The sequence below is a fragment of the Fopius arisanus genome, unplaced genomic scaffold (genome assembly GCF_000806365.1).
Source record: "Fopius arisanus strain USDA-PBARC FA_bdor unplaced genomic scaffold, ASM80636v1 scaffold00105, whole genome shotgun sequence".
In the NCBI taxonomy this organism is placed as follows: domain Eukaryota; kingdom Metazoa; phylum Arthropoda; class Insecta; order Hymenoptera; family Braconidae; genus Fopius; species Fopius arisanus.
The window spans coordinates 162,712-189,734 of NW_011887844.1; the positions used below are offsets into that span (position 1 = coordinate 162,712).

Consider the following 27,023-nt stretch of genomic DNA (forward strand, 5'->3'; position numbering starts at 1 on the left):
GATATTGTTATAAACAATAGGGGGAGGGTATATATATTTGGGGGTATATCAGGCGGGTGCAAGGGCATCCTGTCTGCTGTTTTGTGGCTCTCATGGCTGGCACCGTGATTCAACGGGAGTACTGATATTCTTTGTCCAGTGGATACGGCAATTGTTTTTTTTTTTTTTAATTTTACTGATACAGCGACAAAATGATGTACTCACCTGATAAGATGATGGGGAGCAAGGGTCTCCATGGGGCACCCATATCGGCACCTGGGTGCTTTCCATCTGGAAGATATTCACCGCCATCGTATCGCGCTGCGCCGGATCAAATGCCACCACCGCCACCACCGAGAAGGTGCATGCCAAATCCACCGGTGAGTTTCATTTTTATTTATTTTTTAATCCTCCAATCGATATCATCCAATCAATAATTAATAAACTATTGACTCCCAAATTACAATTCATTCATGATCAAATTACAAACGAATTGGAAATTAATCGCGAATTTCGAGGACCGAAGACAGAATTTGGATTCAATTCGATTATTCAATTCGATTATTCAATTCGATCCTTTCGAGATTAGTCGAATGCCGATTGGATTCGGGTCTGATCAAAGACAGATCGAATTTTATCACTTCGTCATTCGATCCCGGAGTAATCAACATCAGATTCGAGACAGTAGACGTGCACTTTCGCTTGTAGAACTTTCTCCCTTTTTTTTTTATCTGATCTGCGAAAATTTCGATTGCAATTCCCTGGGGGTCAACATCAGCTCATTCAATTATTCAGTTTAATTATTAATATTTATCTCAATGTGACGACAAATGGTCAATTGACTCGTCTATTCTCTCCCAGCGATACCAAAAATATCCAAAATTAAGGACGAGTTATTCGTGTCCATTGAATTAATCGCTGACAATGAGACAAAGTTATTAATAATGTGCTAAACCCTGACACGTTGGAAAAATAATTAACCAAGTGACGTCATACCAGGGATTTTATTTTCGTGGAAAATGCATGAATGGAGAAAATATGAGTTTAGATAATTGACGTTTATTGAGTGAATTGTCATTTATTCCGGTGTCATGAGAATTTTTTCCAAGGTATTACGATAAAAATGGAATTAATTTCACAAAAAAATTTTTGAGGAGAGAAAGAGTGGGAGAAGGGGTGAAGGGGAGAGTGGGAGAAGGGGAGAGTGGGGATCAATTAGTCGTATGTCAATTTTGTGGATGATTTTTGTTTGGAAATGCGAGATTATGCGATAGACAGAATTTGAAAGGTTTGAATAATTTTATTTATTTTCAACGGGTTTTTCCCACTCGTCTTCTGAGACCCGTGTGTTTGTGGCATCCACCGGTGTGTTTAGTTTATTCATGCGACGTAATAGGATAAAAACCGTTGGTACCCGTTGAGAGTCCCCAGATGAGATTACAGGTACTGTGTGCCGTCACCCGATAACAATCACACGTCTGATCGATTCAACTTTATTTGACTTTTTCATTTATTCATCTTATTTTCACACCAGTGAAAGTTCGAGATATCCCAGAGATTAAACAACTGATTAAAATTTATTCAATAATCCATAATAAAATATACGATATAAATAAATTTAAAAATTCCACAATTACACAAATAATTGTTACAAATTTTTGGGGATATGATTTCAGGTCAATTTATAGTTTATTAATTGGGGAATTAATTATCGGGTTTATTGCGGGGTTGGGGGAGTTTGCGGAGATTTGTTTCAGTTATATGAAAATTTATTGTTCTGGAGTATTAGTTAATTAATATTTTTAAAAATGAGGGGATGATTTTTTAGTGTAGCTGGGATATCGGGGAGATATTGACTGGAAGCTGCTGTAGTTTGTCGGGACTCGGATGAGAGATATAATCGTTATGTATGGAAATTAATGCAGCGGCTAGGTTGATTATTAATGAAAGCTGTCCCCTCGCGTTCTGTAATTATTCAAAGCGTTGTGAAAATTCCGATGAAATTATAACGTTTCGATTTTACAGGCTATTTCCGCTCGCCGAAACAAGTCTGGAATATCAAGCGAAGTAATATGTCATCAGTCCCGTGAAAATTCTTTTTCTCACTCTGTCCTCTGATTTTTCCCATCGACTCTTCTCTTTTCATTCTAAAAAAATCCTGTTCGTCATATTTTTATCTCAGAATTGAAACGATTTAATGAATTAATTAAATCGGTTTTCTAAAAATATTTCTACGACTAGAAATCGAATTTTTTCCTCTGAATTTTAATTTAATGGGAATTTTCCAAATTTAATAAATCAAATAAATAAAATTTAATAAATCAAATTTATTATTAATAATTTTCAACCGAATCGATGAAAAAAGAAATCGTCACATCGAAGAATGTCATAGTCTTGAATTCTTCATCAGCAGTTCGTTGACAGTTGAAAGTTGAAAGGGAAAAAGAAAGGAGGGAAAGAAATCTGGGAAAGTAACACATGTAGGTGATGCATAAGTCGATCGAGGAAATGGCAATTAATGTCAGCGATTAGTTGACCGAGAGTAGCCTTGGCTCCACTTTGGGTTTCGAGTAAAGGAGGGTGTCATCAGGTGGACTACGTGGACAGTACACATGAGATTGCATAATCAATACCAGGACATGTACAACACAGGTTGACGAGCCCTGATGTCACCCTATTGTAAGTGATGTCAGGTGTTGGGGAAAAAAAAAAAAGGTTATGAAGGAGACACTTATTGGGGAGCACTGACAACCCGAATTTCAATTCACGATTCGGACGAATTCATTATTTCACTTGTCCTACGATTTTTCCTTCAAAAGTTACATTTAAAATTGTAAATTAATCAATTTCACATTTTTAATAATCCGAATGTTTATTTATTTTACTAATTCGAATTGTATTTAAAATGGAAAATAGTCACCGAATTTCATTTTTTTTTTCTCTTTCATGGTGATTGATAATTGATTTTTCATAATTCCTCGGTTTCCGGAAATCGAACGTCAAATCCAATTGAATTAATAAATCAAAAGTTCAGGAAAATTATTGATTCGAATTTTCCATATTTCCAAATTTTTTCGTTCATTCCAGAGCATCAGTGCATTCCAGAAATTGACTGATTCGTCAATGAAAAATTCTCCAGAAAAATTGACGTCCCGTTGTCGTTGAAAATTTCCCCAGAAACTTTACCTAGAGAAATTTCCGGAGTAATTCGGAAATTGAAGTGCCGGTGCGATTACCGCGGGGTCAGGGTGAATTTCATCGGGAATTTTTCGACGTGCACACGGGAATGAGAAAAATTGATCTCGAGAAAAAGAGGGGGATGAATCCACAGTGCAGTAAAACTATCTACTAGTGACTAGAAAAGCCGACGTTTCTACCCCGCACACGGTACACTGGGGACACATAACGCTCCCCACTTACATCCAATCACTCCTGATTTATATTTACTACTCGCTTTGCCCTTATTTATTGTCCTTCACGGAGACGCGAAGAATGGTAGCGTTAATTTGGTCGAATTGAAAATAATGGCTTTGGCATACCCACGAAACGAGACAAATGCACACTGAGGAAAAAGTTGTTGCGCACCGGGGAATTGTTCTCCTTCAGTCCCGAAGAATTGATTATAAATTCCTACTCCACCTGCACCCATCATGCAAAAAACTGCATTACCATTCCCTTAAAAAAAAATAATAATTGACCGTAAGACGGGGATGGTAATTACCCTCGTTTAAAATCATTTTTTTAGTCTTAAATCTAAAAAATTCATAAATTGTCATCATCAATTTATTATTCACGAAGGAGTAATGGTTTTTAATTACCTATCAATTGTGTTGAATTGGGTAAAAATTGTTGGGTTTTAGATGTTTTTTTTTTTTTGGACTAGGCATGTGAGATATTTTTTATGTAGTAACATAACTCATCGCGTGTGTCCCTTTCCCTGTCGAATTAGTCCCCGAAACATTATTAGACTGTCTCTTACCGACAAATCGAGTACGAGACTGGTTGACGAGGGGGTAAAAAGACATGTACACTAAAAGAGGGGTTATATGGCGTCACGTAAGTGGTTGGAAAAAGAGTAGTCGATGAAAGAAGACTCGAGTTGTAGTGGTCACGCACGTCAAACCCTCATAATTACCATTTATATTCTCTGTACAATTATATATCGAAATTTCGGCCCTCATTGTGGTAAAAATAGTCTTTCCATACTTGACGAGATCACAGAAACGAAAGCCCTCAATATTCATGCTTTAATCCGGGTAAAAAAATTGTATTCGGAATATTTTTTTCAAATTTTTCAAACCATTTCCCAAAAATGCAATTGTTTTCTTTCCAATTTTTTTTTGTTTCAAAAGGAAAATTTTCTGAAAACATTTCCAGAAATTTTTTGTAAAGTTGCAGAAAATATTTCAATTACAATTTTTTTTGTACCCGGGAACAAATTAATATAAATTAATATTAATGTCTGTAATGATTGAGGGATTTTTATCTTGTTGAATTTTGAGTGAAAATTTTCCTGTGCATTTTCATTTGTGCAATTGCAATAAGTGGACAGGCTTTCCGAGCACTTAGAGATTACGCGAATTAACAATTACTCCATCCAGAATATTCACTTGGTTTTCGGCATTAAAAAGACAATATGCGTGAAATAAAGAGCCAAAAATATATGAAACAGGGACGTCCGGTGGTGCCTCAGCGCGGTTTAACGCTCTTATCATTATTTTTATTACGGTCCCCGTAATGCCCCCGGAGTAAGCCCTGCTTTATCTTTTTTACCTCTATATACTTACACCATCCCCCTCGGTGGTTACTTCGAACAGGGTTATACCGGAAATAAACCCAAGTGTATAATCACAATGCTACTTGCCATTTCTCTTCAAAATCTAGAATAATTAAGTGACCTACAGAGAGCAAATGCATTTCCCCGAAAAAATTCATCAATAAAATCATTCAGGAAAATGATAATTGATGTTTCATGTAATTAAATCGATTGTCCAAATGTACAACTCAATTATAAAATAATTATAAAATAATTGAGACGACAAAAAAGTGAACAATAATAATTTGACTGAGTTAATGCCGCAGTTTTCCGGAAATTTCTCGGAATCCAAGACAGATAACGAAATTTTCGGTCTTATCTTTTTTATGGTCCTCATTCCGCTCTAGGAAAAAGGTCATAATAAAAATGTCGCTATCTCTCTCAGATTCGACGATATTCCTGAAAATTCGAACCAGTCGTTTATCCTTCACCTTTTCCCCGACAAATTCACGAAAAAAGTCGAATTCATTTCGAATCATTGGAGTCGAATGAAAAAATTGAAGAAAAAAAATGACTTCGCTGTAAAAATATGTAATACCCCCCACTCAATGGAATAATTAATTAAATATTAAAAAAATATTTATTTATTCAGATTTTTCTCACGTTATTTGGACGAACTTGACGTCTCGATGGGAAAGTCCAATAATTTTAGTCGTATTCAATTATGAGAATAACAAAGTAATTGAAATAATAGAATTAACTCGAATTACGATGAGTCCTCATAATTTTTGTATTTAGATAAAAAGTTGGCCGCCGTCTCACCGGTGAAATTAATTCGCCCCACAAAATTTCACTTTTTCCCCAACTGCCGACGGTCGGACGGTTCAATAATTCAATAATTTATTTTTGGCCAGTCATATGCACATCTCTTCTCTCTTCCACTAGCTTTTCCTGTCCCCCGGAATGTTTTTCTATGTTGAAACGACCTAAATACTGGGCTCTACTCTTCATGAGGGATCTACCGATTATTACGGGCTTTAATCTCCAGGTGTCCGGATTATTTTCACCATTTATTTCACCATTTTTAACATTTTATTCTGATTCCATTAAAAACAAATTTATCAATTCTAAAATTTCCTTTTTATCCAGAACTTGACCGGTCATATTACGTAATAAAAAAAGAACATTAAAAAATTTATTTTACACTATGAATTCTTTGAGATATAATTTCTCAGTCACTCCGATATCATTTCCGGTATTTTCCCATTCCATCCAGGAGAACAGTATTTTTTTTTCATGATTAAATTACATTTAATTTTTAATAAAAAATATGGGATTTCCGGTGAAATGGAGGAATCACGGGTTATCGAGGTGAAATTGAAGTGGCCCTCACGAGAATCAAGAGTCTATCATTACTACCATATGTCCTCTTCTCGATTAAAATCAACCGTGTGTTACATTCTCCCCTCCAATAAATAGTGGTCATTTGTCCACCTGTTTCTCCGTGTTTACGTGCGTGTGTCCACGTACCAGTGGATTTTAGCCTAGAATAAATTCACAGGGATGTGTGTCACTCTTCAAACATCCACGCTTTTCAACCCCCAGTGTAATCTGCTTCTGTTTACATCCTTTATTCGTTTTCTTTCCTTCCTTCTACCTCTGTACAATCACTAAACAAATTCACTAGTTTTACCAGCTTTCTTTGACGTACACCGAGGGGCTTATAGCGGTTGTATATATACATTAGAAAACGATCGAACTCACCTATCATGTCTTGTCAATGTACGCTCGTATGAAAATACTCGGTACTCGATTTATTCCGGGGGGAGAGTCATTTTTTTCAATTTAAGTCATTTTTTTAATTCACAATTCCATTCGTCGGTTCCTCCATTAAAAAAAAAATTAATTAATTGCATTAAAAAATATTTGTACAACCCCATATTCACAAATTATAAATTTTACATTATTATTATTTGTATTATTATTATTAATAATTGTCTGCACTTTTTTTTGGTGGAAAATCAATTGAATTTGTTCAGTAATGATAATTATAAAATTAATCAGATAAAATTGGTTTATCTCGTCAGGACTATTGACGAAATTTTTTTTTAATTATCTCAGAAGGTTGAATTGACACTAGGAGTCACGAAGTCTCGGGGAACAATTCCCGGCATTTCCGAAAATTGGCTTTATCCAAACGTCTCTCTCTGTAATACAGTAACTCGAGGGGTAAAATCCCTTAATAAAATTATCGTCATGCCGTGTTACGATCACCGCGGACAAATCGACGTTTCAATTTTGTTAATGCTCGTTTGGGCATCCCGCAGGGGAATCCCAGACGATACTAAAGTATATCCCAGCATCTCTCCGATGGAGACTTCGTCTACCCCTCCGGAGAAGCACATAACATTTATCCCAGAGCTTTTCCTCAGTTCGTCTCATTCTTGGTTGCAGTTTTCCAACCCCTCGGTTGTTATTCCTCATGTTTATGTGTATATACACCACGAAAGAATATACCTTAATAAACCATGTACATTATATACTTGAAATACTTCAAATAAAAATAACATATTTATTTCAAGTGTCCAATTTTTTAATTCAATTAAATCACATTAATTTTTTTTTATCAATTCTTTCACTCGGATAATTTATTCATGAACTATTGATTATTAATTTTTTGATTTTTGGTGGGAAAAATGGTGGACATTTTGATGGATCAAATTTACAGAGAAAATTTGTTTTCTCTGTAAAAAGTTTTTTTTTTATGAATTCAATGGTAAAAATTTGGCAAGTGGCACGCGATTATGTGTCAGGACGAATTTTATTAGGTATTTCTCTTGGTGTACGCGTCACTTCCCTCTTCCGATCAACTCGAGAGAGTTTTGACGATTGGGGTGTCACTGACACGTGCTGTCACGTGCCTTCAATCTACTTCACTCATCCCTGACACTTCTGCCACGCGACCAACCTGTCACACGATTTACATCGATCTCCAACTACATTCCATGTTTATTCCCCGAGAAGGGCCCTATCAAATCATTCCGAGGGGTGGGACATTATAAAAATTGATTCGACTAATTGAATGTAATCGTCTGAGAGTGACTAGGTCAATTTTTATTTCCTACATCAAATTATTCACCTATTTTTTTTATTCACAAATACTCACCAAAAAAAAAAATATTCCCGGCCCTACTGACCCTTTCCACTCCTCAATATTTACCGAATTTTTCAAGTTGAATAATTCCTTCGGTACATCATAATTTTTAAGTCCAACTCTCAAAGGCGTCTTACGATCAATTTTATAAATCAATCCCGACTCGCATTAAATTTAAAAATCGAAGAAAAAAAAATTGCGAGTGTCCAGAATTTTCCGTCAAATTTCACACTCATGCCAGTCTTTGACATTTTCATAATCTCGGACTTTGTCGGGTTTAGAATGATTATTATATATTTATTCATTCGGAAATATCGATAGGTGGGGAAATAAAATTGAATCAGTGTGGAAAGGTGGAATAATTGGACAGTGGTCTTCCTTGGTGATTTCGACACGAGTGGTGTACATGAGGGGTTCATGGTCGCGTTTCGCCTGTAGGTCATATCCACTATTTACCTACACATAAACACCGGGTAAGTGTCAACAACGCGGAAAACGGGCGGTTCACTGCGGTACGGACTAGCAAAGTCGAGTTTGCATTGATTATGAGACCGCTGGCATATGCCCTGTACGACAGACCAGGATTTTCGCTCGGTTTGACACGAATTTATCATGCAATATTCTCAGTTTATACGCTATAGGCATCCGGGAATATGACCGGAAATATTCAACGAAAATGACAAAAATTACTAAAAAATATGAAGCGGTTTGTGAAATCATGATTATTGACAGCGAATAACTTCTCGGGAAAATTATTAAAAATTACGAAAATTGGAGGAATTACTAGGGAATGATCTGGTATTTTTTATGAACAGGTACATGTAGATCCTGATGAATTCACCTGCTTTGCACCCTCGATAATTCTGTTATGAAAGAGACAACTGTGACACAGCGGATTTATCATTCGACCTGTCATTTCCGTTGTTTTATCACCTCGATCGCAATTAGAGGATCATCAAAACACTCGAAAATAGCCTAAACATGCCAGAAAAAGATAACAGGAATTACAAATGAACATAAACCGATAAAAAAATATTTAAAAAAATTACTAAACCCTGAATTTATAAAAAAAAAATTGATAAATACAGCAACAGAAATTTTCTCAGTGTGTTGTTGAATGGAAAATCATTTAGAGAATTATTTTCTTTCATGCACGTAATTTTTGGTGGATTTTAGTCCGTGGGGTGAAATTTTTTGGGCGGTACAATTGCGGTTTTCTCGAGTCCGCGGTACGTGGTACCATCGGGAGGCAAAAAGTGAGACGAGAAATTTTTTGGGTGAGAGGATGAGGTGGAACAGTGGAAAAGAGAGAGGAGAGAGGGTTTTGAGTATGGCGGCTGTGACTATAGTGGATGGTGTGGATCGATGTGAGAGAGCGTCGAGATCTGATTGGCGGGGCTGCGGGGGCGGTACGCAATGTAGCCAATCAGCGCTGGTGGCCTCAATATAGCCGCTATATACGAAATCACGGATTTTTTACACGCGTTTTTCCGAGCTATCGCCGTAGACATTGAGTTAAAAGTCAAGACCGATATAAAAATTAAAAATCATTGAATTCTCCATTAATCCAAAATAAATAAAAAATAATTGCCGTTATTTTACACATTTTTATATTAAAAATAATGAATCGTCGGTTAAAAATCAAGTTAAAAAAAAATGGCAGACTCATATCGAACATATGAAATAAAAAAATAAATAATAAATATCATTGAATTTTTCATTAATTGAATTTCCAGAAATGATTTCCGCGATTTTTTCACATTTTCATTTTTTTTTTGTAATTAATTCTGGAATCAAATGATTCTGATTTCGGATAAATTCTGATTGAGAAAATTTAAACATTTCTTTTTTCCATGAATAGAGAGTACACGTGTTAAAATGTTCACTGGCATTCATCAACAATTCATTTTTATTTATCTTTCACTCGGTTTGTTTCACGTGTTCCGTGCATTTTTCACTTACACGAAGTCTTTAAACTCTGAGGAACAGTATCACAAGTTGATAAAGCGCACGTGTAAAAAATGTCCACCGACTTTCATTAACAATTCATGTTTATTTTCCGTACATAAATGTATTCGTCCGATAAAACGACAAAGTGCACAATTAGTTGGTTTAAATCCTGCAAACGTGCAGTTTCCTTTTTTCAGGAAGAAGTGAAATAAAAATTACGGTAATCGGATGATGAATAAATTATAATCCCAGCGATAATTACTCCACCAATAAAGCAAGCAATACATATCGGACTCGAGTCATAAAATAAAAAATTCAAAGACACAAAAAATTCAGTAAAAATTGTTGCAAAAATTTTTTCCGAACGGACAATTTGTAATAAAAAAATAAATAAATAAAAAAAACAAAGAGAATTTCTCAACAGCTGCATTTCCCTCAATCTGGCGTTGTGTTAATAAAAAAGAGGATTAAAAAAGGTGATGCATTTAGTTTACAAAATTTCAAAGTATTAAAAAGGTGAAAATGAAAATTGAATACGCGATAATGACTGATGAAACAGGTGTAATTGAATTTTTTCATTAAAAGGAGGAAATAAATGGCTGACTCTTTGGCGCTTCAAGAGAATTCTTGGATGGGGTTTTTAGGGATCTGAGTGGAAAATGGTCAAAAAATCAACTGAAAGACCCGGGAGTTTTCCACGTGGCGTTTCTACAGCGAATCGGAATATTACATTACGAAATTTCATAAATTCCCTTTAGCTGGGCTCTTAGGCGCTTCTCTCGCGCTTCATCGTGAACTCGTGTTTTTCTCGTGAAATAGTAATGTCGTCAGAGAGGAAGGAGCTGAAGAAAACTGCAACATAAATCCGCTTCTACCTTGGGTTACCCCGTGCGTTATATCTCAGTCCCGGAGGTTCGTCTCGGTTCCTTTATTCTTTCTATTTCTTTATCATTTTTTCGTCTCGAGTGAATCAAACATTTTATGGAATTCATTAACATCAAATTCTATTGAGAATTTCCCCTCCTGCATTTTCTTTTTCATCAATTTTATCTCCTCTAATTGAAATAAATAAACGAGATTATAATTAATTACTTCGTAACGAATGTATCAATCCGATTTATTTTTTTTAGTTGTTAAATCAATTTTGAATATTTCCTGTTTTTTTTTTAAAAAAGATCTCGTGGGTACGTCGAGACTGGACAGGTGTTCAAACTTCTTTAAACGAAATCGGTGAATAATATAAACGGGTTGACAGTGACGATAGAGTAGAAGTTTCTTCGATTATAACAAAAGTGTGGAGGGTACCCAGTGGGCCGTGGATTCATTTGTTATTAACGAGAATTGCGATGAGAAGAGAGACGAGTGCTATGTAGAAATGTAACATCAAGGGAGAGAAGAAGATGAGATAGACTTCTTCGGGTTTGGGATTGAGGATGAGTGAATGGTTACCGAGGGGAAAAGAGGGATGGCAAAGTGCTGGGGACTTTGAACACGACTTCACACTTTGACTCGCACGACTCTCGTAAATCTAGGTAATTATCAGCGCAACTTTGCGCTCTTTCTCTCCGATAAAACTTGTGTCTCATCTCTCCTTTTCTATCCTCTCTTCGTCTCTTCCTCTCCTCTTCTCACCCTCTCTTTCTCTCATTTGAAAGGAGACAACTCTTTTCAACACGGAAAATATCAAAGAAAAAGTGACACCCCAGAATTAAATTCTCGAGAGACTTTTCACGCGTCAATATCTCTCATTGGTCATTCGGAATAAAACTGTCATTGGTCATTCCAAATAAAACTGTCATTGGTCAATTGATTATGTTATCATCAACACAAAGAAATCCAATGACGAACGCGAGGCGCGTCTCGCTCAAATGTAAACACCGGGAAAATCATTTGTATTTATTCTATTCACTATCCGAGAGAAATAAAATCTGTCATTACACTCCCAATATTTTTTTGATATTCTTACCCAACCATTGATAAGACATCCTCTCATTGGTCAATTGACTATGTTATCATCAACACAAAGAAATCCAATGACGAGCGCGGGGCGCGTCTCGCTCAGATGTAAACACCGGGAAAATCATTTGTATTTATTCTATTCACTATCCGAGAGGAATAAAATCTGTCATGACACTCCCAATATTTTGTTGATATTCTTACCCAACCATTGATAAGACATCCTCTCATTGGTCAATTGACTATGTTATCATCAACACAAAGAAATCCAATGACGAGCGCGAAAATCATTTCTATTTATTCTATTCACTATCCGAGAGGAATAAAATCTGTCATTACACTCAGGAATATTTTTTTGATATCTTACTATTGATATAAAAATATTGATAAGACATCCGGTAATCCGGTGCTTCCACAAAATTTTCATGAACTCCCCTCCCCAACCCCTCACTCTCACTCTCTAATTACTTCAATTGAAGGAAAAAAAAAACTCATGCAAAGACAATTTTCAATCACCCTCATCATCTCCAATTATTCAACAATTGTAACTTTTTTGTTTCATTTTATGTTCCAATGGTTCCCCCTCGATTTTCCCCCTTCCTCCCCCAATTGTCCACCGATTCCAATTAATTTCCATTAAAATGTGACTCCCAGTATTATTTCCCACACGATAAAAAAAAAAAGGCAAAAAGTTTAATTGAAAGGTCCATTATTGGGGTTTAAAATACATCCGAAAAGTGTAGTCCCCATTGTTCTTCAAATTGGGCAGTTGAAATTTGCTGAAAGTGGTTTTCGTGGAAAATCAATTAGCGAGAAAATCGATTGACTGTAGAATATAGACTTGCCATGGAACAATATATTGAAGCAGTATATAGTGTTGCATATAGTACAAGGGGATACATATGTTTGGCGATAGGTTGGCTGAATTTATCGTGTATTGGTCCTTGGTATGTGTTGGAAGCCTTGATATTGTATATTATGTACAAGTGTTGAGGATTTCGAGAGCGCAGAATCGGTTGTCCGAGGCCGGCAATCACGCGATGCTCCTCGCGTTATCTTCTCCCCTGCTGTAAGGGATGATACGGACGTCACGTACCTCGGCTCTTTGCTATATACCACCCATATACGCCGCAATTTCGTGAAATTGCGGTTACCTCGCTATTCTACCTATCATTCTCCTTATATACGTCACACTAAAAATGAAAATATCATTTTCTTCTTATTCCTCCCGGGATAATTTTTCATTCTTCACCAGACATTTTCCCGCCCCCTCCCACCCCCTGCCACCCCCTCTCGCTCTCAAAAGCGAAAACCTGAATTTTTCCTTTGAAAAAAATTCTGACGAAAAATCTATGAAAACCATTTTTTCAGTAATTATAATGTGGGCAAACGAATTTTGGAAATATCGTTGATTAAATTCTTTTCAATTGAAAAAAAAAATCAATTTCGATTGATTATTACATAAATTCCATTTTTCACTCACCCATTGAGTCCTCCATTCGGCAATTTTTATTGAATCCACGTAGTGGCGGAAAAAAAAGTTGATTTTTCAAAAAGTACAGCGGGAGAGAAAAAACATGGAACAATTCAGGCGCTTAACAATTCAGCGGTAATATAGGTATATTGCCAGGCAGGAGTACCGTGCAATGTTACTCTCCCCTTTTTTTTTTGCATTTTTCGCCTCTCGAGTATGAAATTTTCCCGGGGCAAGGGACGAGTTCGCCAGCCGCGATGCAATCTCTCATATCGCTCGCACGAGTATAGAATTCAATCAATGCTCGACCGGTGGTTGGTTAATCGGTCACGTACATCGTACCGAGGGGGTGGAGAGGGTGGGGGATAGTGTACTACGGCCAACCAGTGAAAATAAAATTGCCAAGTACCAAACGATGGACTCCACTCATGTGTACGTGTGACTTCCACTGTTTGCTCGACATACACATGTTCAAGTTTAAATGTGATAACTCGTATCGCGATAAGAGAAAAAAAGTGCAAATTAACTAGATGGGTTGGAACGAAATCCGATGGTGACTAGATTTCGAATCTTCGAGGTTTCCATTAAAAATCAGAGGCACAAATATTTTTGCATATTTTTTTTTCGTTTACTTGATAAATTTTAATTGCTAAAAATCTCGATTTTAATCCGCAGACAGAGTAAATTCATAAAAATTACTTCTCTCCAATCCCTTGATTAACCGTCGCGACGAGTTAATTATAATCCCAAAAATACAAAAGTCAGGAGCTGAAGGACGTCTCGAAAAATAGATATTCAGACGTCGAACTATTGAAATTGAATAATCTAATGCTGCATAATGGTTTGAATTCCCGAAGTAACTCGTTTAATTGGTGAAAGCGTCGCGACGTCGGCATGCCCCGATTCTGTCAATCTCCAGAATCACTACTACCACTTTAAATCTTCATACTATTCCACCCCGGGTTGTTTCAATATTTATAACCATTTCCCCGTCAAACGAGGTCAGAGGTGATTGATTATAATTTTCGTCTGAATCTACCGATGACTTTTCCACTTTACCCCACCCTTGGCTCCATAAACAACCGACAAAAAAAAAAATTAAAAATCGGATAATCAGGCGAGATCATGCATGATCGACGAATTGGATCCACTGGTGTTGGTCATCCTGAAATTTCAATTGCAATTGATCCTATCGATTGCATAATTGTTTCCTAGCTGTCGTCTAGGTATCACTACCGCCCCAGACTATCGAACCTGTATTTTTATCTCCGGTTAATGATGTCGATCGATGATAGTTCAATGTTCACTCTACTTTTGGATTTGCATGACTTATGCAATACGTTTTCTGGTTTTAAATAAAAATTATGTTGTATAATTATTTTTTCGATCTTTCGGTCATTGAGAATTTTTCTCTCACGAATTTCAAACGAAAATTCTAAACTTTTGAGTTGCGAAATTATTTTTTATTATTAATGTAATTAATTTATCTCGTTACAGAGTCGGATACTTGAAGATGCGTCGATCATGTGTAATTCCTGGTCGCCAAGGCATAATGTGAGTATTAAAATTATTTTAATTATTTATTTCAATTATATGAATGTCTTGATGAATGAATGAATGAATCAGATAAAAATGGTGGAATCCAGTAGTTCGGGAATTGTTATTGAATATTTTTTCCGGGTCGTCGTGTAATTGCGAAATTATAGACTTCGATTAAACCGAATCATGAGCTGTAATAATTTTTGAGTTGTTTTAATGCGCATGAAAAGAGCCATTTCACCGGTAGTCCTGGAAAAATGGGATAAATTTATGTTGAGATACGTGAAAGAGGGTTTTGCACTGACGACCAAAGAGTTGGTGAAGTTTGAGGGAGGCTTCATGTTGGTGTACTCTTCTCGTAATATTTATGTTTTACGGAGAGGGTGCACGTAGTTACCGGTAGTGTGGCCCACATAAACTGGCTAACTCGCGGTTACGATTATGGCCAGGGGCAAATTGATTATTTAGATATACGATGGGAGACCTAACGTTAGCTTTTCCAGTAAGGATAGTTTGTGCGCCATAAAAACCGAAGTCGAGTGTCACTTATGCTTTTTACGGATCCGCTTGGACACCTGTACATTTCAGCCCATCCCCTTTTCCTCGGTTTGTTAGCTTTTCTCGAGTAAACAATTATAAAAAAATGCTGATGGAAATTTCATCAGAAAATTATCCAGAATCGTTCCAATTTTTAGAGATTTTTCGGGAGAGAAATGGAATATTTTTGAAATTCCTCAGAAATAAAATTTTTTAAAGTAACAATGGGGGCAATTTTTTATTAATTCATTCACGCAACCTTAGTTCAGCAATTCAACGTACTTGAAAAGTCAGTATTTACCATAGTTGTTGTTTATTGATTCAATTTGTTGCGGTAATCTATGTCCCATCAAAGTTCTTGATTAAATCGTCGAAGAAAGTCATCCAAAAATTGTTTAATTATTATTGCAATTCAAATCCCAATCCTGCATTATCAAAATCAATTTCTAAAAACATCCTAGTATATATAAATAAATTCGTAACGAATTTGACCATTCGGTTGCCGGAGTGATATTTAATAAATCAATGATTCATCAAATATTTATAAAAAAACACAATTTCCCTGCATTAATCATTTTCAAAACGTTCTGTCGTGCTCATTGACGATCGGTAAACCATTTGAAGACTTTCTTTTTCAATTACTTAATTATTCACAGCCTACTTCCATACGCTAGTCACAAAAATACCTCCATATACTTAATTCAAAATTAATGCTCGCGTTATGCAATTCGAAAATAGTCAAAACAATCAATGAATTACGCGGCATTTCCGCACTTGATCCGAATCGAAAGTTCTAAAATAGTTGCAAACAAATTGATCGCTGTAACTATTTGAAAATAACTGCCTCCAACGTAGTTCAAAACTTTATAATATTATCAGTCATTACCACTCATTGTCACTTACAATTTTCCAGGAAAGCTAAATAAAGAATTTCTCTCATGGAGAGTCAAAATAAATACCAGCAATAAAAACACTGAAAATATAACTCATCAGACATGTCATTACTCTTTCCATAATAATGTCATAATAAATTATGACTAGAATCATCCCATTTAATGCATTATCTAACCGTAAAAATTCAGTTTCCAGATAACTCTTGAAAAAAAAATTAACCACGACATTCCATTTTTAATACCATATATTTCAAATCAGACAGCTTAATGATTAATCGATATTCGTCTGCCCCATGCATAAACGATAGTCTACCTATTATTACATCTGCAAATGCATTTACACCCCCGCGGATACGAATTATTAATTAAAATTAAACGGTGTATGTTAATTTTTTATTATTGAGAGGACTTGAGCACTCGATTATTCTTTAAATCTAAGATTTTTGATGATCTCCGACGGATATATCACCAGGAGCTTTCTCTAGACACAAGGCACTCCGCCATGCACGAACAACCAGTCTCCTCGTTTTCGTGTCACCTGTCACATTTTCTCGATTATTTTATTTATTCATGAAATCGAGACTGCGCTCGTTTTATAGCTGTGCAAGTGACTCTAGAGTTTGGTTAAGTGTCTACGTACAAACACTGGGTTTGCGAATAATTTTTTAACGGTTATTCAACCGAAATGGACCACATGGGGATGTGGGTTAGGGGATGAAAATAAAAAGTGGATTGCACTAATTTTGAAAGAGTTCACGTGGGTAAATTTTAACGTGAGATTATATTGCATCTTCTCATAATTTGGGAATCGATTGACGGATGTCTGGATGAGTCGCTCGGTATCTCAACGATAGATTGAAATTGATGGATCGATTAAGCGAGTGATGGAATTATTCATATGCGATTGTCTGAGCTGTTGAGGTACTTGCGGGGGAATAATGCGGGTACAATTTAATTTGCAATTACGTTTCGAATAATCTGGGATTATTTATATTTTTTTGACAATTTTCAAGAAAATTTTTAACACTCGATTTTTTTTATTAATCGATTTTTGAGGTGTCGATATTTTTGAGGTGTCGTTTTTCTAAGATTTTGTATAAATAGTCCTGTCACTTGTCAATTGCCGTCTTCTTCTGCTCAGACCCTGAATTATTGACGTCTTATTGGCAAACAGTTTAAAGTTCAAGTGAAGAAATTCAAGTTCTGAATGAAATGACCTCAACTCCATCAATCCTTCATTGACTATGAGAGATAGTTCCAAATCAATAAAGTCGCTGCAATTTTCAAAAGATTCTTCAATATGAATTAAATCTTATTAAGAATAACAAAAAAAAATTCCACGAATTTCCATTATTTTTTCGATTAATCGTAATTTCAGGGGAATAATTGAACCGAAAAATCAAATAATTGATCGATAATCCAGAGTAACAATTGATCAATCTCCAAATGGCGTCGCCATTAATACGCAAAGCAGTCAATTCTCATTCCCCGCAATTTCCCATCTTGGCAAAATCACCACATTATTCCCTCTATTTTTCGTACCACTTAAACCCGCAATTTCTCTTACTCGAACGTCTCCCCAGAGGTGTACAAATAAAAACCCACAGGGCTTTTTGTGGGAGATAATTCAATTGTAATTGCCTAATTTCTTAACGTCGGTGGAAATACGAGGAGAAAATAACTGGACGAGGTGGAAGAAAGAATAAAGTGGAAAACAAGGATATGTCGGTGAAAAAAATGACTCTATTAGCCCTCGGGGGGTGGATACAGGAGGCAATACACAGCAACAAGTTTAACTTGAGGGGCTGCTAACAACTCTTCTTAACCAGAGCAATTTCTACCCTATTTCAGTCATGTCCTTCTTCACCTTACTCTGTTAAACATACGCCTTTTCAACAATAAGAAGATCCCTCTTGATCCTCGAGGGTCGTAGATTAATCGTCTCGTTAACGTCCACAACAACGGACTAATCAGTCTTTTCACAAAATTCCACAACGCAAAGATTAATTATTTATTTATACAAATCCAGAGTGATTTTTCATTCTTTCCATTTTCTCGGTGATTCGAAATAAAAATCAAAGCTTTATAGCTTTTTTTTTATATAATTAAAAAATTGTAATTAATAGGAAATATTGTTCAAAAGATTGAGGATGTCGCGAATAATTCATTCGAATTATTTATTTGTGATAATTCAATTGACAAATATTTCTTACTCGTCACGCTGGAATACCGGAAGGAAAAAGAATGATTTGGGGTGTCATAAAATGCGAATATAATGGCAACCAGGAGGAGGTGGTGTAAGTGAAAAAAGAAAGCAAAGGGAAAGTTCATAAATAATCGAAGTCCCTCCCCTACCTCGGCACGACGGTGCTTTTCACATGAAACATTGATCGGTCTATGCGGACGTTACGGACCGTAATGAATATATCGTTGTACATAATACCGTGAATTTTCTGCTTGAGGGTGAATTCGCGGGAACACGCGGTACGCCTTGATTTTTATTTCCCTATTCCCAAGTCAAACAGCTGGTGGATTATTAAAACGAGTGACTCCCTTAAATCATTGAAATCGCTCGCGGTGAAAAATATTTGTCAATCCGCAATATTTTTGAGTAATTTAACACGAGAAATTGAATTTTCATAAATTTTCAAAATAAACGAAAAATTTCAATCGAAATTCAACTGTCATGATTGAGAATTTTTACCTGGAATTGGAAATTTATAAGATTAGCTCATTGGAATTGGTGATTTGTGATTTATAGGGTGAACTATGAATTTTAAATTGCAGGGTGACATTTTTGGGGGATTAAACAGCGGAATTCAGGATGGATTGCTGTCAAGAGCAGAAGCACTTGCTGCGGATTTAGGTAAACACAATGCTGGCACACCAATGCCACTGAAACATGATCCAGTATCAGTTTATCATCATGGGGCACACATGGGAAGTCCACACCCCAACAATCGGCCTCATCACCAGGTACAATCACACCTATTTGTGAGTCTAACCTTGATAATAATTTTATTACCACTTAAGTCATACAATCCATACCTGAAATTGAATGCTAAAATAATCGCACTAAAATGATGACCGATAAAATACGGATGAAATATCCAGAAATTACCAAAACCTGAAAATCATAGAAAACTCTATTTTACCATTCAATATATAAATTGTAATATAAATAATGAATAAATAATAAAAAAAATTGGGATACCTGAATTTTGGGGATAAAAAAATCAAGTCGAATGACAAGTCGAGAATAATTGAAACCGAATTCAAATCACATTTGAAATTAATCCCCACCGGATGAGTCCAGTTTGTAAACACAAGCCTCTGGTCGTTAAGTGTGCATTAAATTATCACCACGTGGGGTCCCCTCGATGTCCAAATATTTTCCCCCCCTACATCCCTGAGCCACGCAGATGGCTGGGGCGTTAAGTGTCGCATAAAGTTGGCTTTTATATCAGAAACACTGACGAATTCAATAAACGTGATATAGTTTTTGGGTGGGTATTTTGAAAGGGCTCGACATAACGAGTTTTTGGATAACTCCTCGATTCATGACCCCGGATGGGGGTTAAGGGGTGAGAAACAAGACCACTACGATGAAGGATCGACAAAGTACAGAGCGAATTGACTAAAGGGGGATGATTCTCCCTTGAATAACCCTACCGTAAGGGGTGTCAGGGTAATGATGAAATATTGCGTGGGTTTTTCCCCGGAGTATCACATATTCGTCCTGGACTCTGACGAGGCAGTCGGTTGCGGGAATTCGCCTTTTCTCAGTGAATTTTTTCTCGCACCCCTATTCCTATTCGATTCGAATATAACTGCTGGGGGTGAAGGGAGAAGACAATTTTTGTGGAGAATTGATGAGGGGGGAGGAAATATTTCTGGTCGTTTCGCCGTCTTTTATCGCACCAACAGGATTAACCACTTTGGTACATAAATATAAATTTTTCACATTCATAACGTGGGGAGAACTTTTTTTTTTCAATCGATTTTATTATTTATAACTAATGTGAAGATCAGTCGATTAATTGTTGTAGGTGTAGCTAGTTAATTTCGTGGTGTTGGTATAAAATATTCATTGTTTTAAAAATATAAGGGAAGCTCATAAATAATTTGCAGGGGGAGGCGTGGGGGGTCGTGGCACGTGCCGGGTGCATAATTGTGAGTGGCTACGTACGCACATGTAATACAAGAATTAACCGCCACTTTGCTAGCTCACCCCCACGCACACCAATTTGCGGCATTAATATTTACGCAACATTTATATAGTAAATCGAAAGCCCTTCAACATTTATTTCATTGTAAATGGATCGGATAATGAGAGTAATAGGTACATCCGAGTTGTAATGCAGTGATAACTCTCGTGATTAATTATCATTATTTTTAGTACGGGTTTTTTTTTTCTCCTGGTGTTAAATTACTAGCTGCGAGACGCGTGTCGGGTGGGGGATTTGCTATTGACGGGAAAAGGCTAGTCGACCCTTATGTATCCTATGCCAACATGTTCCTCGATGGGAATTTCAATTAAATTATTAAACTTGTCTCAACCCACCGAGGGAAACGGGTTTTGACGTGGCGAGACATCCGAGATTAATTTCACGCGCCCTTAAAAAAATCATTTTTCCTCAAATCATTACCTATTTAATCTTAGATTTAATCTTAAATTTAATTCGAGGGTCAACGGTAGAAATGACGATGAAAAATCGTTGTATCTCCCCGAATTGTTGAAAATTTAATTGTCAGCAAAAAGCTCAATAAATTTTCATTGCCTGATAAACAATTACTTGAATGAAAAATTTTCAACAATAAGGCGATCCTCATAGGTTAAATACGAGAATTAAAATGGAGTCTGTGCGTGAATTAAAAGTCGCTCGCTCGTTGCTTACAGATGAGCCATCCAGGTATGGAGAGCCTGGACATGCTGGATCCAGCGAATTCAATGACAACCCTCACCCCGATGTCAGAGGGTGGTGGAGGTGGTGGAGGTAATCACCACGGGGGCATCCACGGTCCATCGGTCTACGGTGGCATGAACGGAATGATGAGTCATCATCATCACGCAAATATCGGAGGTAGTGTACCCCATCCGCACCATCATCCAGCGATGGCAGCAGCAGCAGCAGCAGCAGCAGCAGCTGGTCTCCATCCTGATGCCGATACAGATCCACGTGAGCTGGAGGCATTTGCTGAGAGATTCAAACAGAGACGCATTAAACTCGGTGTAACACAGGCCGATGTCGGCAAAGCCCTGGCAAATCTCAAACTCCCTGGTGTCGGTGCACTCTCACAATCAACGATATGTCGCTTCGAATCGCTGACACTATCCCACAACAACATGATCGCCCTGAAACCAATTCTTCAGGCATGGCTGGAGGAGGCTGAGGCCCAGGCGAAGAACAAGAGACGCGATCCTGATGCACCATCGGTACTACCTGCTGGTGAAAAGAAACGAAAACGTACCAGCATTGCAGCACCTGAAAAACGCTCCCTCGAGGCATTTTTTGCGGTGCAGCCCCGACCCTCTGGTGAAAAAATAGCGGCAATAGCGGAGAAACTTGATCTTAAGAAAAATGTGGTGAGGGTGTGGTTCTGCAATCAGCGGCAGAAGCAGAAACGAATGAAATTCGCCGCTCAGCATTGACCCGAGGGTGGCTTGTGACAGCAGAATTGACTGTATCCACCACCACAGCCGCCATCATCGAATCTTGAGCCAAAACCCGAGCCCCTCAACGAGTACTCCGGCTGGCCCTGAACAAATTGTAATTAAAACTTTAACGATAAAATAACCAGACCGATTAAAAACGCGATGTGGTGCGTGTGAAAACTGTTGTCATGAGCACCCAAACAGCATTAACCAATTTGCTAGGGCTCAAACGAATATTAAAATAATAATAAAAATAAATGAGAACATTGAGTGTAAAGTTGGTGAACAGTTCGGCTAGTGGGGAAGTTAAAAAAAAATGGAGAAAAGAGTGATTATTTTAAAAGTTGTGGTAAAAACAAAAGAGCGGAACAAAAAAAAAATGACCGACAAGTTTACGAGTTGGTGTTCTTCGTGCTGCGGTGAAAATACAGAGCATACGCTCGGGGTAGTTTTGTGATCGATCGGACATAACCCACTTGGATAGTCTACAGAAGCGGGAAAAAAAAAACTCTTTGAAACCGGAAGTCACGGAGGGACAATATTTCCAAGTCCAAACGGAGGAAAAAGAGATATGGGTAGACGTCCCAACCGCCCATACCGTGTACTTCAGTACGATTTCCCACGCTTCGTGTCTCTTTTACCGGGTAGTTTATACCATTTAAAAACAGACGGACGTATATAACACAGAAATATAGGCATATGCGCACACGTGTATATATTACACAAGTATAGAAAATATAAGAGAAAGGGGTGGAGGAGATATACACATGAACCTAGTCACATTCGCTTGGAAAAAGTACAATTCGAGGGTTGAGGAGACCGGAGTTGAGAAAAAAAAAAAACAGAGGTAATAACAAAATTAATGAAGGTCATAAAAAATTAATGATAATATTAAACTCATTATGTATTTGTTATTAGTCAATGCGTGAGTTACGGTTCACGTGGAAAGTGATATTAATACTAATGAATGAGATTGGTTAATTAGTGATGATTTAATGGGGATGCTCGGGTTGATGATGAAATTTGTATTTCGTGGGGACAAGGGATTGGTGAAATTTTAGTGGCTGACACGTGGTGGTGATATCGGACAATCAGTGAGAAGACTGTATTATATCGTATCGAAAACTATTCCTTTTTAAATAGTCACACCCATCGTTTATCATCGCATTGGTTTTATTATCCGGGAGAGAGTAATTACACGGGTTTTGAGTTATGCTGTATGAATATGCCTCATCTTGCTCCTTACGTTTGTTCTCATTGTCTTCAATTTAATGTGGGCCATTTTGGTGATTGTAGAAATTTTAAAATGAAAAATCACGAGACGTGCGCATCCAGCAGGTGACATAAGATAACGTGAATTTATTAATCATGTGACGCAGGATTTATTTGTAAGCTGTACAAATATAGTGTAAGTGATTTTTTAGAGGGATATCAACTCTAGTCCCGGTGAGATAAGCCATTTGTTTTTCTGAACTCGTAGGTGGGAGTGTGGATGATTTTTAGTGCAATATAGTGTAATTTAATACTCTAGGTGAATTAAATTATTTTTTTTTTCTCATTCATTTGTCTCACGAGTTTGATTAATGGGGAATTAATTTGTAATAGTCAGCTCAAGGAAATAATCGAATGGGGATTGTTAATTTTTTTCTAGTCATTTATGTTGTGATATTTGAATGATTAATTGATTTTGTTTTATTTATTCTGAGACACCAATTGATCGGAGAATTATTCTGGATGATGACAGGTTTTCTGTAGACATCAAACACAGGGTAACAAGTCATATCGCAATATATGCTTTTAAATAATTCTTATTACGTAAGTATATATGTATATTGTATATATATGTATACTTATGGAGATGATGAGTAATGGGAGTTGCAATGTGGCACTGGTTCAACTGAAATGCATCATGAACTTAAAAATACCCAAGACAAATTGAATAATTATTGATTAAGCAATTGGTGTATTATTTATCCTGAATTATTCAGCGAATAATCATTTTAAAATTCGTACAATTGACCAAGTACATGATGCACCTCGTCGATCTCACAAGATATTCCCGTTGTTTTTGTAACATAATTAGACAACTCGTACAGTTCCATTGAACAAGTAATTCCAGATTATTTCGATGATTGTAAAGTTGAGAGAAATTTCCGGCGTACGTTAAACACAAGTGTTTAATTTTTTGTGTAAAAAATTAAAAGAGGGATAAAACCGCGTTAAGTAAAAAAAAAAACGCAAACTATAGCTACCTTTAATTTAAATGTTTATACAAGTTAAATGAAATATGAGAAATACATATAAAACAGAACTCTGAAAATAAAGCCAAAGCCAAAAGAATTGTTGAAGACTGAGAATTCCCTCGCGAGTCCATTTAGTTGATTATCTCATTAATTTCCCCAACAGCGAGAGAATTCTCAATCACTGACCGACGCATAAGATCGTAACGAAGACATATCATAATTAAAACGTGAAAAAAAAAATGAGAAAAACAATTACTAGTTAAATTGCCTGACAATGTAGAAATTTATGTGCGATTACGTTGCGTGCAAATTACAGAAGTGAATATTGACCGAAAAAAAAATATCGAAGGTGAAATAAAAATTCTTTTTTCCATTGATGAATGAAAAAAAAATATTGCTCGAATCTGTACATATTTGGCTGATTGTAAATGTACTTATTGTAAATTGTTCTTGTAAAAAAAAAGAAAAAAGCATTGATTTGCGAACGGTGATCTGTCGATCGCGAGATATTGTCTAGTGAAAATTCAATTGGGCTTGAAATATTTATATGAATCCGTTACCGGGTGTCTGTTACTCTTGACAGATACGACATACATCCGTGTTTGTATATTTCTCCTCAATTGTTCGGAAGCCGCAGTGACAGTCACACATGAGCATATGTATTTTGTTGGTACGTTAATAAAAAATAAATTACCGAAAAACGGAGAGAAAAACCACAAATCCCGAGAAACACTTGAAAATTGCACGCAATGTAAGACGATATGGGGAGGGATAGGGGGAGGAAGGGGGAGATGAATGAGGAAATCGGGAGGATTTTGTCTAGGATCGAGTGAATGATTCTCCCCTTTTGTTGTACATATCATGTGCCATAACTCATTTTACCATTAAAGAAAGAAAAAACTTCGTGTCCAACTTTGTTCCAAATACCTACTCAACTATAAATAATATATAGTATAATAAAATGAATCTCGATGTTATTGATAAAATATTTCTATTGATTAAACCTGAAATCCTTTCCAAATTCCTCTCGCGGAATTCCGAATTTTCTGAGTGATTTATCGGGAAAAAATTAATTTGAGTGAAAAGTGAAACTCACGTGTGTCGGATTATTTATTTTTATGTTCACTTGGAATCTGGAGAGGTGATGGCGATTGCGTGCAGACTTGCCACGAGTTCTTTGAGTGAAAATAATAAATTTATGAAGTGGTCACGAATTCGAAATCAATTCAAAATTTTTTTTACCGCGGCTGAATTTGAGAGATCTCGAACGAGTGCGCGGATGTTCTCATAAATAAACAATGAACGATTGAAATAAGCGAGTGAATAAAATTTAAAAAAAACGCGCCTTTATTTAAATCTATCAAAACGCCAGAGGACTGATTTCACTCTCATCCTTAATGAACCCCAGAATCCGGTATTCATTTCGATTAATGGAACTAATGGGATTAATAAAATCGATATATCCACTTTGCCTGGTAGTTTTATTAATTTAAATAGTCTGAGTGACTGATCAAGAGTAATTGTTACTGGTGGTGTCCCATCAGGACTGTCAGCGTCCATTTATCCTCCACCATGTGCCAGAGAGGTGCATTACAAATATGTTACGGCAGACACTAGATCATGACTCTTTAACACGACCTCGAGACACTCGCAGTTTATATTTAAACCAAAGGAAATTTCATCCTCAAGTATTTAACTCATTCTGCATCCGTTCAAACGTACATCTATGGAGTAATTGTGCAATTAGTCCAATACCAAATTCTCTATTTTCGTGGTCTTGGTATTTCCCCGTTTACTCAAACATTTGCATACACTTGAATATTTAACGGTGCTGATTACCCCAGTCATTTGGGTGTACATTCTTCATGTCTGGACTGAATATTCCAGGGAGTTAAATGCAAGACGTAACGAGACATTCCACATACCCGAGTTCCAGCTATTTCAAGATGTCCTGAATGCCAACCAAAATCGCGACTTAATGGCCAAAAAAAAAAGAAATTAAACCAATTACCTGAATTTTCAATTGCAATGGAGTTCAGGTATGATCAGGTATGATCAGGTATGATGAGGGATGTAATGAATTATCCCCGGATTTTTTTTTTATCGCGAAAAATCCCGACTCGTCAATCAGTGAATAAATAATCCCGGAAAATAACAGAGGCATTACCAGTTACATCACCACTTATTTAACATGCCCAACGGCTAAAGACTGCCGGAGCATGCCGCGGGGATAATTGCCAGAGAATGTAAACAATGATCGAGACTCCCGGGCTATTTGTTTGTACCGAGGTAGGGGGTCCCCAAGGAGTCCAAATACTCCTCTCTTTATCGCTCCCAAAAACGATGAGCCCTCAGAACGCACGCTCACAAAACAGAACACACCCCTTTGCGTAACGATGTCGAAGGGTGGAATATACTTCAAACAAAACAAAGATAGAGGAGAAGCATTAGCGTAAAATAAAGAGAAAATACAGCGAACGAGAGAGAGAAAGGGGATGAAGTGGGTGATGAGGTGGTGAGAGGGGATGGAAAATTGTTGTATATGTACTTGATACGACGAAAATACAAGGTAACATGTGGCAAGCGAAACCCAAGCGTTCCTTTTGTACTCGAAAATCCTGTTTGCCTTATCGCTCTACATTCAACCTCGGGTATTTTAAAGGCATCCTCTGGCGTTGACAATGCAACCCTTAGGGTAAGTGCTCTGTACTCTCTTTCCATGGTATTGTAACGAATTTGTTTGATCGCCTCTGACGCGAAAAATCACATTCATCTTGCCTTTAATTAACATCTTTTTTATTTCCATTGCTCCTGAAATCGAAGCTCTCACAAAAATTTTTTTATAATAATCATTATGTTATTGTTATCGTATATTGTGAATATATT

At 36.7% G+C, this 27,023-nt stretch overlaps 1 protein-coding gene across 1 annotated transcript; it reads left to right on the top strand.

Annotated features, from left to right (window-relative positions):
• Nucleotides 1–67: 67 nt before the first annotated feature.
• acj6 (abnormal chemosensory protein 6) lies at nt 68–25,059 on the top strand. The gene is made up of 4 exons (XM_011312643.1): nt 68–359; nt 14,767–14,823; nt 19,026–19,232; nt 21,139–25,059. Exons 1-4 carry the CDS (start codon nt 192–194, stop codon nt 21,889–21,891), a joined length of 1,185 nt encoding a protein of 394 aa, XP_011310945.1. The 5' UTR covers nt 68–191; the 3' UTR covers nt 21,892–25,059.
• The last annotated feature ends 1,964 nt before the right edge of the window (nt 25,060–27,023 follow it).

Coding starts and splice junctions, on each gene's coding strand:
- acj6 (XM_011312643.1), top strand. CDS start 192: ATGATGTACTCACCTGATAAGATGATGGGGAGCAAGGGTCTCCATGGG. Junction 360..14,766: donor GGTGCATGCCAAATCCACCG/GTGAGTTTCATT, acceptor ATCTCGTTACAG/AGTCGGATACTTGAAGATGC. Junction 19,233..21,138: donor AGGTACAATCACACCTATTT/GTGAGTCTAACC, acceptor CGTTGCTTACAG/ATGAGCCATCCAGGTATGGA.